At 33.1% G+C, this 15,568-nt stretch overlaps 2 protein-coding genes across 2 annotated transcripts in view; both read left to right on the forward strand.

Annotated features, from left to right (window-relative positions):
* LOC126773234 (cytochrome P450 6k1-like) overlaps positions 1 to 15,568 on the forward strand; it is a 43,599-nt gene that overhangs the window by 499 nt on the left and 27,532 nt on the right. The window lies entirely within an intron of this gene.
* On the forward strand, positions 974 to 13,884 carry LOC126773237 (cytochrome P450 6k1-like). Its single transcript, XM_050494000.1, has 10 exons — positions 974 to 992; positions 1,523 to 1,682; positions 7,887 to 8,087; positions 8,168 to 8,314; positions 9,059 to 9,243; positions 9,546 to 9,682; positions 10,125 to 10,243; positions 10,737 to 10,842; positions 12,503 to 12,751; positions 13,658 to 13,884. Exons 2-10 carry the CDS (start codon positions 1,524 to 1,526, stop codon positions 13,828 to 13,830), a joined length of 1,476 nt encoding a protein of 491 aa, XP_050349957.1. The 5' UTR covers positions 974 to 992; position 1,523; the 3' UTR covers positions 13,831 to 13,884.

Consider the following 15,568-nt stretch of genomic DNA (forward strand, 5'->3'; position numbering starts at 1 on the left):
ATTTAACAGATGTTTTACCGCCAAATAGCAATAATTTGTATTTTTCTGTTGCGCTCGCATCGGAGTATCTCCTTACATGTAAATAATAACGTGATTTTAAAATCGTGAAGATTTTATAGCGACCTAAATGGGTTGAAACAAAATTTATTTTATTCATGTCTTTCGATCCACACCGTTGGATATAGGTAATGCCGTAAATAAGCAAGCTAACAAATATTTATTTATTCTAAAATACTCAAATTAAACAATATTTAATCTATTTTGAGACATTGTGTATTTTGACTTTCATAATTTGCACCCAGAAGTATGTAATTGAAGATTTTTTAGCGAATGTGTTCATAAAAACATATTAACAGGAATAATGCAGAGGGCTATTTGTGCAATTTATAACCTGGAGCCAAAAGATTTGTAGGGTTTAATGAAGTTTTCATTAAATGGTTTGGTTTTAACCTTATTTTAATGTTAATAAGATTAGAAGGGTTATAAGTAAAAATAACAGAATGTGAATATCCCACTGATGGGCTAAGGCCTAATCTCCTGTTTTAAGGAGAAGGTTTGAAGCTTATTCCACCACGCTGCTCCAATGCGGGTTGGTGGAATAGACATGTGGCAGAATTGCAGTCAAATAAGACACATGTAGTGACCTAAGGATGATAAAATATATCAAAATAAATAACATCAACACGTTTATGGCAAAACTCTAGTGGTTACATAATTTATAAAATACTAATAACCACAAACCTATTTATATTAATATATATATATTAATATATAATCTTAATTATAATGTGAGAATCTGCATTTGATTCAACAAAGGGTAATTATGTGGTTTGTTAGACTTGTGTGTCCTTAGTTTAACTTTTAACTATTTATTAAATTTGACAAATAAATTACAGTAACAGCCTGTTAATGTCCCACTGCTGGGCTAAGGCCTCCTCTCCCTTTTTGAGGAGTAGGCTTAGAGCTTATTCCACCACGCTGCTCCAATGCGGGTTGGTAGAATACACATGTGACATAATTTCAATGAAATTACACACATGCAGGTTTCCTCACGATGTTTTCCTTCACCGTCAAGCACGAGATGAATTAAAATTACAAATTAAGCACATGAAAATTCAGTGGTGCTTGCCCGGGTTTGAACTCACGATCATCAGTTAAGATTCACGCTTTCTAACCACTAGGCCATCTCGGATTATGACGAAGTGAGGCAAGCGATGTTGATGACACGCTATTTAAAAATAGCCTCGGATTTAGAGGGACTAAGACTATTTCGAGGGACTAAGTCCCTCGAAATATGTTTTATACTACTTTTACATTTCTATGTATTGGTATACATATATATTCATTGTATAATTAAATTAAGTATACATTTAGTACAAATATTTGGAATTTCGATGACGTCTCTAACGGCGCCAGGTTGGCTTTACCATGAAGGGCAAAGTGGCCCAAAATGACTCGCATGGTATAACATGACATTAAATCATAAAACCACCAGTTGCACCTTTTAAATATTACATTTCAGCATGAACCTACCACTTCTCTTTGGCGCTGGGCTGTGTTTTATATTCTGGTTATATATAAAATGGTTGAAAATCAAGAGATACTGGGCGGACCGTGGCGTTCCTCATCTAACTCCAGTTCCAGTGCTAGGCAATCTCACATTCATCCAGAGAGAAAATGCTGTGAGTTCTGCTATGACTGTTAAACCATTGTCGTTTATTGGTATTTCGTAATAAATTAGAATAGTATTATTACCAATGCGGAGATACGCAAATTCAATAAAATAATTCTTTATTCGATTAAGTTTACAAGGCCATTTGAATCGTCATGTATTGAATTTAATGCAAGGCTACCACCGTTTCGAAATTTTGATTCATGAAATTGGTGTGTCGCACTGATACAAAAATAATACTAGCTTATAATGTAAGGACGGGACTAGGTAAATAAAGTAGATGTTTAAGGTTTGAAGATAAATTTATTACTGCTCTCAATACCATGTGTCAGCTGCTTATATACTACACTACATGCCCTACCAAACAAAAAAAAATGTTGGATACATTAACATTTTTTTTAATCAAAATACAATATGAAAAAGTAAAATAAAATTGAATATAATAATAATTAAACAAAATAAAACAAATATGTAAACAAAGGTATAATAATGCAGTGCTGAAATTTAATATCAAATATCATAATAGGTACAGTCATAATCACAAGTCTTAATAAACAATATGTTTAATGATCATTCAACATAAAGTCTTGTCCTATTTTTATGAACAGTTTTTTCTTTACCATTGACTAAAATTACAACATTCGGTGATAAATCTTTAACAACTGTATATGGGCCTAAATATAATGGATCAAGTTTGCTAATATTTTCATTTTTAACCAATACTAAGTCTCCTTGTTTATACTCCACTGGGTTTTTACTTCTATCATATTTTATTTTTCTTAAAGTTTTACAATTTATGAGGTTTGTTTTAGCATCATTTTGTGACTTTTGTAACCGGTATTTTAGTTCTATTGCATAATCATCAAAATTGTAAATTGGATCTATTGTCGACCTAAGATTACTTGGTAAGTTACATTGTTTGCCAAACACTAATTCGTATGGAGTAAATTTTGTACTCGAGTGTACAGAAGTGTTATACGAAAAACACCAGTAAGGAATCCATGAACTCCATTCCTGACTATGACTGTTAACTTGCATTCTTAAATAAAATGTTAAATGTTTATGACTATTTTCAAGTGATCCTAAGGTCTGATGGTGGAAGGCTGTAGACTGTAATTGACTTATATTTAAAATTTTACAAACCTCTTCCATTGTAGAATTTATAAATTCAGTTCCTCTATCGGTCACGATCTGCCGAGGGATGCCATATCTAAGTATAAAATTATTTACTAGAGTTGTAGCTACTGTGCGCGCATCCTTACCTGCTATCGGATATGCCTCGACATATTTGGTGAGGTCGCATTGGAGCGTTAAAATGTAATTATAATTATTATCTCTTGTCAATGGACCTACCAAATCTAAATAAATCTTATCAAAAGCTGAATTTCCACAGTCCGTTATGGTCATAGGTTCTTTTATGGTATTTAAATATTTATAACGTTGACATTTACTACATTTTTTTACAAAAAGCTTAACATCATGCTCTAATCCTGGCCAAAAATATTTTTTACGAATGTTATTTAACATACGTCTTATTCCTGCGTGTCCGCTAGTGGGCAGGATATGATAATCGTTTAATATAACTCTTTTCGTATCGTCGTCTATAATTTTTGTAACTCCTTTAATTACGCATAAACGGGGTCCGGACCACTTACGCATTTTATTAATAACCTGAGCTAGCTCTTTAATTATTTGAAAATTATTCTCATCTTTTATTACATATAACGTATTTATTTTTAAATCGATACAAAATGATTCCATTTCCCTCACAGAGACAGCTCGTGTACACTGGGATTGGGTAAACAGTTTCACAAAAATTGTACGATTTGACGACGAGTATGCATAATCACCACGCTCTAATGATACGCATTTTTTAAACTTTCTCCATTCTTCTTCATTCACAAATACCAACTCCGTGTAATACTTCGGTAGTTTTAACATCTCTACAACTCTTGGGTGATCAGTCCAATCGTCAGAAGAAATATTAGAAACCGAAGTAGAATTACAAGGTTTTTCATCAAGCTTCTTCTTTTGTGCCCTTGTAAGTACTGACAAAATATGATCATTCATCGCCTTTAATTCTTCACTACTAATTTCTATGCGTGACAATGCATCTGCAGCAACATTATCACACCCTTTCACATAAGTAACCTTAAAATCATACTCTTCAAGTATTAGCCGAAATTTTAACAATCTACTGGAAGGATCTGTCATATTGTATAAAAATATTAAGGGTCTATGATCTGTTTCTATAATGAACTTTCGTCCATAGAGATACGGTCTAAAATATTTAACAGACCAAACAATCGCTAAAAGCTCTTTCTCAATCGTTGGATACCTACGTTCAGCTTTATTTAAACTACGACTGGCGTAAGCTATTGGTCTACGATCAGCATTACATAAAATCGAACCTATTGCATACCCTGAGGCGTCTGTCTGTAGTATAAATGTGTTATTATAATCGAAAATAGGATATTGTAATATTGGAGGGCTCATTAACATTTCTTTTAAAGTACTAAATGATTTTTGACAGTTTTTATCCCAATTAAATATTACATTTTTACGACATAAATCATTTAATGGAATACAGATTTGGGCGAAATTCGGAATAAACTTTCGATAATAGTTCGCAAAGGCTACAAATCGTTTGAGCTCGTCTACGTTTTTAGGAACCGGATAATTAATTAACGCCTTAATTTTTTCTGGATCTGGTTTAATGCCGTCCGCTGATACCACGTGTCCGAGGTATAAAATTTCTTTTCGAAGAAAATCGCACTTATTAGGATTTAATTTTAAATTAACTTTTCTAAGCCTTGTTAAAATATCTAACAAATTTTTATTATGACTATCTAAATTTCTTCCGAAACAAATTAAATTATCCAAATATACAAAACATTTATCGTAATTAAGTCCCGACATTGCTACTGTCATTAAGCGTGAAAATGAACCAGGACTGGTTTTCAAACCCATAGGCATACGGGTCATTTGATACTGGCCAGACGGTGTTGTGAATGCGGTATATTTCCTACTGTCAGCATTTAGCTTCGTTTGATAATAAGCTTGTGTTAAATCTAATTGAGAAAAATAAATAGCTCCTGAAAGTGAGTCTAATATATCACTTATATTCGGAAGGGGAAATTTGTCATGCATTATACAATCATTTAATTTCCGAAAATCTATCACTAAACGCCAGCTTTTATTATTATCTTCTGATTTTTTAGGTACTAATAGTACTGGGCTAGACCATTCGCTGTTAGCGGGTTCGATAATATCATTGGCCAACATTTTTTGAACTTGTTTTTCTATTTCATCACGTTGAGAAAACGGTAATCTATATTGTTTAGTATAGACCGGATTCGTATTAGCTTTTAGTTGTATATTTTGTTCGTAAAGATTACACGTACCTAACTTGTCTCCTGGCAAGAAAAATACGTCAGCATATTTCGCACAAATGCTTTGTATACTAATGCTTTCTTCTTTGTTCAAATGATTCAATTTAATTAATGATAATAATTTCCGAACTCTTTTTCCGTCCAAATTTTCTTTGTTAAACGAACAAATATTATAATTCGATAATAAATCAATTTCAGGCCTAAAATAACTAAGATTAATTTCTGTTTCGCGAGTATTTAAAATTTGAATAAATATTTTTCCCTCTTTCGGTTGACAGATACTTCCAGCGATAAATACACCTTCACACAATTCTCTGGGAAATATAACACACGATTCATTCAAATAAGAATCAACTTGAAAAAACTTTTCACACCTCGGAGGTACCTTTATAAATGTATTTTTACCTAATTTTCCTAAACCTAAGGAGAGCGTAATTGGTTTGTCGAAGCTATTTAAAGTAAATGTATTATTTTCGTAATTTAATACACAATTATAATTAGTTAAAAATTCTTGTCCGATTAAACCATCTTGAATACAAGGCAAATTCTTTAAGACATAAAACTTATGTTTGAATTCTATTCCATATAAGGTAAACGGTATGTAAACATAGCCCTCGGTGTACGAGGTGCCACCAATACCATTTACGGCTACGCGTTTTGGATGTATTGGAATATTCCTATCTCTTATTACATCGTATTTAATCACTGACATCGAGGCGCCCGTGTCAACTAGCATTCTATATTTGGTACCTAATATTGTAAACTCTACGAAATTATTATATGTATTGCATGCTAGAATAAAGTTAGGATCGAAAAAACTCTAAGTTTTGGTTATTTTCCGAAGTAGTAACCTGTATATCGTTTTGGGATTGATTCATAAGATACCCATGCTGTTTTCTTCCGTTATTATTTCTACCTCGCGATACTGCACGTTCAAAATTATGTCCGCGTCCTCGAGAATTATTTGTGGATCCTCTATTGTTTCCTCGGTGGTATAAACTAGATGTTTGATTCGGCATCGGCCTAAATGAACTATTTAGCGTGTAATGTTGGCGTGCGTTGTTTAATACTCGACCTCTACTATGCCCCCTATAAGATGGTTGGTACTTACCTCGATGTTGAGTCGTGAAAATCGTTCCAGCTGATGTAAAAGAGCCTTGACGCGACAGTTCCTCGTCTTTGGCTGCTCTTATAACATCTTTCAGCTCTGAGTAGTTGCGGGCCGCTAAAATAGTGCTTAATCGACTGTTCCTCAAACCTTCGGTGAATCGCTGTATTGCTAATTTTTCGTTTACGGGTCTCAATATTTTAAACGCGTTATCGTCACCGTTAGCTTGGGAAATAGTCAATTCAACAAATAAATCCTCAAGTTTCTTACCAAATTCCTCAATACTCTGCGAACCTTGTCTAGATTTTAACATTTCTATTTGTAGTGCCGTGGCTGACTGCTTAGTCAACAGATTATTTTTCATGTCGGCAATAAGTTCTGTGGAAGATTCATAGTTAGATAACAAACGTAATTTGGCATTTTTAGTTAAACGAGTTTTAAGGACAAAAGAAATAAGTAACTGTTCATGTTCTTTCCTAATGGTTTGGCTATAGAATTCGATACAATCTATTAATTTTTTAGTAACTTCTTCATCTCCTGTCATAATAGGTAGAAGAGAAGTAGCAGTTTTCATGTCAAAGTCAGTCATGGTGCTAAAATCTTGGTCACTAACTAAACAAGTTGTTTGAATTTTTTGATAAAACGATTCAATTTCTTCGCAAGCAACTAATAAGTAATTTATCTCTTCCTTTTTTATATACCCTTTAGATGCATTAAAGTTTAACTCGTCACGATATTTTATATATTCGTCATATAAACTTTTGCCTCTAAATATTTCTGTTCTAACAACTTTTTAGTTCTTTTCCCTTTACTTAGTTTAATTAAATTTATTTTTATATTTTCAATTTGATGTTTTATATCTAATATATGATCCATTTAAATCTTAAGAAACGGCTTAAAAATATACACTTAAAAATAATGATAAAATATGAATATATCTATTGTCTATAATTCTATAACACCTTTGCTGATGACACTATTTCACTTCTCCTTTTATATATTTTTCACACTTTTACACTCCTATTTTTTTTATAAGCATCTATTGATGCGTCTCCAGCCTAAACGACACGTTCCTGATTTATTTCTCCAGTCTCTGGTCCACGCCTCGAACGTCTGAAAGCGCTCCTGGCCATCTCCTGACGCATCCAGTTTATGTGGCAGCGTTTATATAATTTATATATGGCAAACTTTGGCCCCAAAATTAAAAGTAAAAAAAAAAAAAATACCCAAAATTATATTTGTCACTTTCTGATTTTGGTGTATTAGCTCCACGTCGGCCGAATTCACGCCTCCTGCGGCATTTTGTGCAATCACAATTTGTTCTTTACTTTGTTCTTTGCCCATTTTGTATTATGACGCTACTAACGTTCGAACAATTAAATACACGAATGTCCAATATTACACAGAGCGACATTATATTGTTATACTGCACTTCGTTAGAACCCGAAACCGAACCTTAAATGGCAGGGTCGCCATGTAAGGACGGGACTAGGTAAATAAAGTAGATGTTTAAGGTTTGAAGATAAATTTATTACTGCTCTCAATACCATGTGTCAGCTACTTATATACTACACTACAATAACGTCCTTACTTTCTTATTTAGGTAAGAATATACCGTATCTTTTATTAATAAGTAATTAAAAATAGATATTTTTCATTTGCTTATGTAATATAATAATAAATTAAAATGTAATCACGGTTTTTTCTTTTTTAGGGCCTTTGGTTTCGTCGAATGAACCAACAGCTGAAAAGCCCGTACATAGGTATCTGGATCCTCTGGAGACCTGGTATCGTCATCAACTCTTCAGAAATTGCTCGCGACATCCTAATCAAGAATTTTGGCAACTTCCGGAATCGCTTCTTAAGCAGTGGCGAAACTGACCCTATCGGAGGGCTTAATTTGTTCACAGTAAATGTGAGTTATTTAAATGTACAAATGCACTTCTTCATGCACCTTTATTAATTTGATATTCATGGCATTTAATATACGAATAGGATCCTATCTGGTCCACGATGCGAAAACATCTTAGCGGCGTGTTCACAACCTCCAGGCTTAGGATTCTTCAAGACTTAATGCAAACCAAAGCTAAGGAATTGGTTCAGAGGATCCACAATGATCGCGACATTAAGATTAATCTTAAGGTAATCACTTAATTTTTTAAGTATATAAAGGTGGATTGGGTTTTATTTGCATTTCTAAAATATTTAAACTAAAATGTACAGCAATATCGGTATCTCTCTAGACGTATTATAAGTTATAAGTACCACTCACTCATAATATACTAAACCGCCAAATAGCAATCCTTAGTATTATTGTGTTCCAGTTTAAAGGGCGAGTGAGCCAGTGTAATTAGAGGCACATAACATATCAGTTCCTTATAGTTAATTATAAGGTATGTGGCTCATGTGCTATGTAAGGATTGTTTAATATAACTTATAATGCAGGAGTCTATGACTAGTGGTGACAACTTACCATCAAGTGGCCTAATATCATAAACAAAAACAAAAATAAGATAATTAAGGTATTCTATCTTTGGTATCTAACGGCCTACACACCAGTTATTCAATAATAATCATCAGTCGTTTGCCCGTACCAATTGCTGTCTGCTTGATTTCTTCTCCTTCGTAGAAATGCTTTGGTTCTTTTACCAGCAAATCTAAATATTTAGATTCAGTGATTGACAAGTCATAACGAATTGACTATATTATACTCGTAAAAGTTGGATTAAAATTTACTGTTCCATGCAACAGAACATTCAAAATGAAATTAAATTTTGCCAGCCACCTTCGTCACCATATTCGAAACTAGCAAGGTTGCCGTAAAGGAAGAAATAAAAATCTATTTTTTTTCTTTGTAAAATAATATTTTTCTATGTTATTTTTTAGAGAATGTACGTAGATTACACGACCGATATAATTGGTTCATCTGCGTTTGGTGTTAAAAGCGACGCGACCCTCACAGGTGTCGGACCTCTTAGGGATGTCACAAATGACTTCGCAACATTTACCCTCTATAGAGGCATCTCATGGTTTAGCATATTCTTTTTTCCAGAAATTACCAACTTTTTTAGGTAGGTTAATATTTTTTAAATATATAATATTATTACATGTTATATATTTTCGCTTTCTATGACTATATGTATATCAATTGTTTTTTTTAAAATTTTTATTCAATAATGTATCGATTCGTTCGTAACGAGTGTTGTATCTATATTATATAATTGTATTTACTCATATTAGTTTAAATGGTCTTATAGTACATTTCTAATAAGGCTCAAGGCTAAGTTCTAAAAATAACTATGTTATGGTTTGTGAGCAATATAAATATATAAAATTAATTAACATTGATAATAATACATAATTCTTGTTACAGATTTAAATTCTTTCCAAGGGCTGCAACGAAATACTTTAAGGAAATATTTAATTCCGTAACACGACAACGTAAAACAAATCAAAGAGATGCTAAAGATCTACTTGAAATTTTGATTAAAATTCAACAAGAAAATGAAGGTAAAATATGTAGTAGTTAGTTTATTAAGTAGAATGACAAATAATTAACCAATTAAAAATTATTAGCACAGTTGGCCAATCTCATGAGAGATTAGCCAACTGTGCAGGAGATATTATAGAGCACAAGTGCGAGCGCAAATACAGGAGCAATCTCTATTCCCTAACTCTTAAAATCCGATGGGACGGCAATCCGATACGACCGGAAAGAGTTGCTTTACATGCTTTCCTAATCACGGGAGTGTATACTCTTCAACTTTCAGACTCGGGGCTGAATTTTAGACAGAAAAACAATAACTTTTTACTAGCTCAAACTGACATTTGAACCCAGGCCTTCCGCATCATATACCCACTAGACCAACGAGGCAGTCAACGATATTAAAATAATATATAGTTATCCTACCTTCATTCAATTAAACTAATTAATATATTCTTCTAATTTCAGGTTACTCAGACGACCTTATAATTGCTCAAGCTGCTATTTTCTTACTCGGTGGCTTTGAAACTTCAGGATCGGCTTTGACGTTCATTACATATGAACTGGCATACAATCCTATATTACAGGTAAATGTAATACATACCAGTATACATTAAAAGTGTTTACAGTTCAAAGATATTTCACTAACACGCTTCAGCATTTTTATTTATTACACCAAATTATTATATTATATAATTTTATTAAAAACAATCACAGGATTCTGAGTTCTTAATGGTAAAGTTTTATCAATAAATGAAATGCAAAAGCACAAATGTATAGTGATCAAATTTTTTAAACCAAGGGGGCGATCATTCTTTTTTTTTATTAATAATATGATTGTAAACAATAGACATACCATTAGAATTTATAACTTGTAGATATTAATTTTTTTTTTAAATGATGATAGATAGATATTATACGTAGTTTATTCTTGCAAGTGATTTTTTTCGTATTCTGTTAGTTATTTTCCTCTAAGATATTATTAGCTCAGTGGAAAAAACCGTAGATCACCGTTTTAAAAGTTTCATTGGAGAAGTGAGTGCCGCTGTCCAGTAACTTTAATAGTCCTTTTGATTTTAGAATAAATTATATCAAGAATTATTCGAAGCCGCGCAACAAAATGGAAGTGAAAATTTTGATACAAACATACTATCAAATTTAACATATCTCAATTGTGTTATTAAAGGTAAATTTTTTTTTTTTTTATAGAATAGGAAGGTGGACGAGCATATGGGCCACCTGATGGTAAGTGGTCACCAAACGCCCTTAGACATTAGCATTGTAAGAAATGTCAACCATCGCTTATAGCCAATGCGCCACCAACCTTGGGAACTAAGATTTTATGTCCCTTGTGCCTGTAATTACACTGGCTCACTCACTCTTCAAACCGGAACACAACAATATAATTTAAAATATATTTATTATATACCACCACCGGCCACCGGTGGCCATTGGTTAAAATTGGTTCAAATCCAGGTAAGTACTACTGAATTTTTATATGCTTAATTTGTGTTTATGCCTTTTGGGTTTTTTTCACGCATTGGTACGCTTTCATAAGGGTCCAATTAACTGGGTTATGTGGGATTCTTAATCACTATAACCACTGCGATGGCCGTCCTCGGCATGGATTGGAGAGGCTTCGGGATCGTGTTGATATAATGCATCCGCGGCCTTTCCCGCGCTGTGTTCCGCAGATGGCTCTGCTGAGCTCTTCGCAGGGGCGAAGGTAATCTCGCCCCCCACGCACTTCTCGTTAGTGCATACGACAGCGTGAGGCCATCCCGGCCGCCATCCTCTTCTAAAATAGGACACGCGAGGTCCCTATCTCGCGCATTAACGGTTACGCCCTATCTTTTAAGCCACGGGCGTCGGAGCTGTGGGAGGGCAGAAACCACGTCAACGTCGTCTCCGCAAAGCAGGGTCGGCCCTTTCCCATTCCCACTCCGCTGTCTCTTTCTGGACCATGATGGTCTCACAGAAGAAAGCTACGGCTCTCCACGCCGATTGTGTTTATGCCTAAGCTATCTTGTGCTCAGTGGTGATCGAAAAAATTATAAGGAAACCTACATGTGGTGTTTCAAAATCTGTCACATGTGAATCCATCAACCGGCATTGGAACAGCTCTGAACTGATTGAGACTGAATATGCTCCAAATCCTCTTCTCAAAATGAGAGCAGGCTTTAACCCAGTTGTGGGAGATTTACAGTTGACATTGCTTTTTTGCTTTACCATTTGTCAACAGAGTTTTATCGTATTAGAGCCCATTCAGCTATGAGTATATTGTCTAGCATCTGTGTTGACAGTCTTTCTGTCTTTTTTCTTCGATCTAAACTATTGTCGACAGATTTAAGAAAGTTCGAGCATGTTCAGATGAGGCGTTTTACTAAAATTGTATATAATTCGTCCACCTTCAATCGTGCATAAATCGCATGCAAATTGCTTGAACTTTCTGCGTGCTAGTTCAGTACAAGGAATACTCATCCAGCTGCGTCCAAAGAAATGCGCGATTGTTGCTGCGAGTGGACGTATTAAGAAAATATTTAAAATGGAACGTGATATACGAAAGCAGTAAGAACGTGCATACACTCTAGATTCGCACGTAAAACGTCTTATCTGGATAAGCTCTATAGACGTAACTCAGACACTGTAATGAATGTAATAACTCTGATATTACTGATAAATTTACAATTCATGCTTTACAAATGTGGTGTATCAGAAAATTATCGTCAATATTTTGCTTATTCTTAAATACCAGTAAACATATGTACATACGTACGTAGGTAGTATACATATACATACATAGGTAAAAAACCATTAAGTGAATATTTTTAATCAAATTTTTACAGAAGGTCTTCGAAAATATCCAACAATGGGTTGGCTCGACAGAATAGCCGCGAATGACTACAACATAGATGAAAAATTAACAATAAAATCTGGTACCGTTGTTTATATCAATAGTATTGGGATGCATTATGACCCTAAATACTTTCCTGAGCCTCACAAGTTCGATCCTGATAGATTTCTACCAGAAAACAAATCTAAAATCGAACCATACTCTTATCTACCGTTTGGAGACGGACCAAGAGGCTGCATTGGTAAGAATATATTTTTCGCATTTTTTTAGTATTATAACATAAATAAACTGATATTAATAAATAATAATATAATAAACTGTTGAATTTGTTTTTTGAATATATCGCCTTTGGAATATATCGATCTTCAAAGTAGCCAGTATTAAATAGTGTTTGTTTTTTATTGTACAAGTAATAATTAAATGGTATAATTTAAAAGATTAAGCACGAAGGTTAAAAAAAAGGAAGAGGACTAAAGGAAGAAAGAAGACTACTAAAACAGAATGTTGGCTCTACTAGGAAGAGTGCGAAAACTTGATAGTTACGCTTTTTTGCTAATCAAAATATTTATGTTTTATAAAATAAAACATTTGTTTTATCTTATTTATTGCTGTCGTAACATAATTTAAATCTGGTATAATCATCAAGGCCTTATATAGTTATATAAAGTAGTTACCAGCTACTTTATATAACTATATAAGGCCGCAGATCGTCGATTCATCGCCGATCGTCCAAAAATCGAGTCGGGTCAGTAAAAATTCAATGGGTTTTCCTGAGGAAATATTCTCTTGCTGAAGTTTGGAAGTTGCGTAACGTGCCGTGAAAAGCACGTTACGCATTAGTTTGCGTAGTTGTGTAATGTGGGATTGCCGTCCATTCTGATTATGTGTGTAAAGGAACGGAGAGTAGTACTATTCAGCTTTATGTCGTAACTGCATTCTTTGATAAATAATTTTGTATTACAAATGATGAATTATAATGCTACCAGATTAAAATGTTACCAAAAATACACTATATTCTTAACAATATTTCGGAGCAATTTTACCAGATTAGGATAAATACTGCTGTACTCGTACTTATAATACTTTGTGAATTTATGAAAATCAATTTTCCGTATTCGTTTAATACGTGTTTTTTTCTATATTTCAGGCAAAAGATTCGCTTTTATGACAATACAATTTGGCTTGGCGGCAGTCGTACTTAATTACAGCATCAAACCTTGTCCGCACATGCCTAAGCCTGCAGATATTAAGATGGATAAGTGTGGGTTATTGTTACTGTCCGGAGAAACTTTGAACGTTGAATTCGTTCCAAGAAAATAATTTAAGCTAATGATATTTATTAGCATTATTTAAATAAACATTTGACAAAAGGTTTGACTTTGTTTTATTTATTCAAAGAAGTCAGGCGAGCGAGGTAACTATTTATCATCACTTCACCGGTCACCGCAAGAAGCTAAAAACTTTCACTACAACGTCACAGGATACAAAATGTTATATAGCGAGTATGTTTTAGGTTTATTTTTAACTTTTTTTCATTTTTCGGTGCGTATCTACGCTATTTGAGCGCAAAATATTCTGCCAAAGTCACGTATGAAAGAGATGACTCATATGATATGAGACCATTTGGTTTCAAATTTGAAGTGTTTAATGATGATGCGTAGAAACTACGGACAACACTACAGTAGATGTATAGAAAAATATTATAATAAAATAAAATAATTAATTGAATACAACCTATAATTAATATAAAAAAAAATATTATTATAATTTTAATTTTATTTCTTACAATAAATTTAATTAAATATTTAATAATTGGTTAGTAAACTAATGTCAAAAGAAATTTCATGCTTACAGGACTTTGCATACCAGAGGGAAGATATTCATTTTTTATGGATTGTTAATTGAAAAAAACACAATAATAATGAATAGGAGAGCGTACTAAGGAATCAGATAGCTATGGCCCTTTGTATGTGTTGAGGTGTTTGAGAAAATAATTATTATTCATTATCAACAAAAAAATAATATTACATAATTATTTCTGAATATATATTATTCTAGAGTCAAAGATCAATTTTTATCTTTTAAAATGTTTAAATTATTGTGTTATGATAAGAATTCATTTTTTTATGATAACATAAAGTAAGAGCAAGGTTCGCATGAGAAATATTCTCAAGATATTAATAGCCATTGTGTTTTAGATTGTGTCTTTTGTGGAGGTGCGGATCAATTTTGATATCAAGTATATCTTCAACTATTGAATATTTTTTTCAGGTAATTCAAGTTATTATATCGCCCTAAAACTGAGCTTTGATTGAACCTTTATTCAAGGCATATAAAGTTAATTATTTTATTGTCAACATGGAAAAAGCTATGTTTATGAATCTACACGCTTAGTATTGTTGTGATTTACTTTTGTTATTATTATTTTATAACGAATTTAATTTCATAACATGACTCACGACCATCAATATTAAAAATCAATTGCGATGATTGCCGGTTAATTGATGATAATTATTTAAATATTAACAACAGAAAAAAACTGCTTGATGGTACTTGAATGTGTCACGAGTAGAAGCAAATTATAAATCATACATTTTAACTGAAACTACTATAGTCTTTTCATCATTATGTTTTCTTGAACGATTTCGGCCACGGTGGCCAATCTCAAGAGAGATTAGTCGACTGCGCAAGACATATTATAGTGCACAAGTGTGTATATAACAGCCGAATGACTTTTCATTAGCCCGACGTGGGATTTGCACCCCGTCTGCAAGAATCAGTTTTAAGTCCACAGTTTCTATTCTTAGCGGATTTTGAAATGCCTTTATACGTAAGAGGTATTTGTGATATCTTATTGCTTATTCATATATAAGATATTGGAGAAACAATTATATAGCCCTCACTTATCGTATTTTTTCAGTTTTTCTGAATATAATCTATATTGTTTCGTTCAGTAATAGTAACAGCCTGTGAATATCCCACTGCTGGGCTAAGGCCTCTTCTTCTTTTTTTTGAGGTATTAGAATATATTTAAAAATATTATAGTACTTTAGAAAAA

Source organism: Nymphalis io, chromosome 14, assembly GCF_905147045.1.
Source record: "Nymphalis io chromosome 14, ilAglIoxx1.1, whole genome shotgun sequence".
In the NCBI taxonomy this organism is placed as follows: domain Eukaryota; kingdom Metazoa; phylum Arthropoda; class Insecta; order Lepidoptera; family Nymphalidae; genus Nymphalis; species Nymphalis io.

What these genes read in the sequence shown, in the direction of transcription:
- LOC126773237 (XM_050494000.1), top strand. Translation starts at nt 1,524, where the DNA reads ATGAACCTACCACTTCTCTTTGGCGCTGGGCTGTGTTTTATATTCTGG. An exon ending in GAAATTACCAACTTTTTTAG is followed by an intron (nt 9,244 to 9,545) that starts GTAGGTTAATAT and finishes TTCTTGTTACAG; the next exon opens with ATTTAAATTCTTTCCAAGGG. An exon ending in TCTCAATTGTGTTATTAAAG is followed by an intron (nt 10,843 to 12,502) that starts GTAAATTTTTTT and finishes AAATTTTTACAG; the next exon opens with AAGGTCTTCGAAAATATCCA.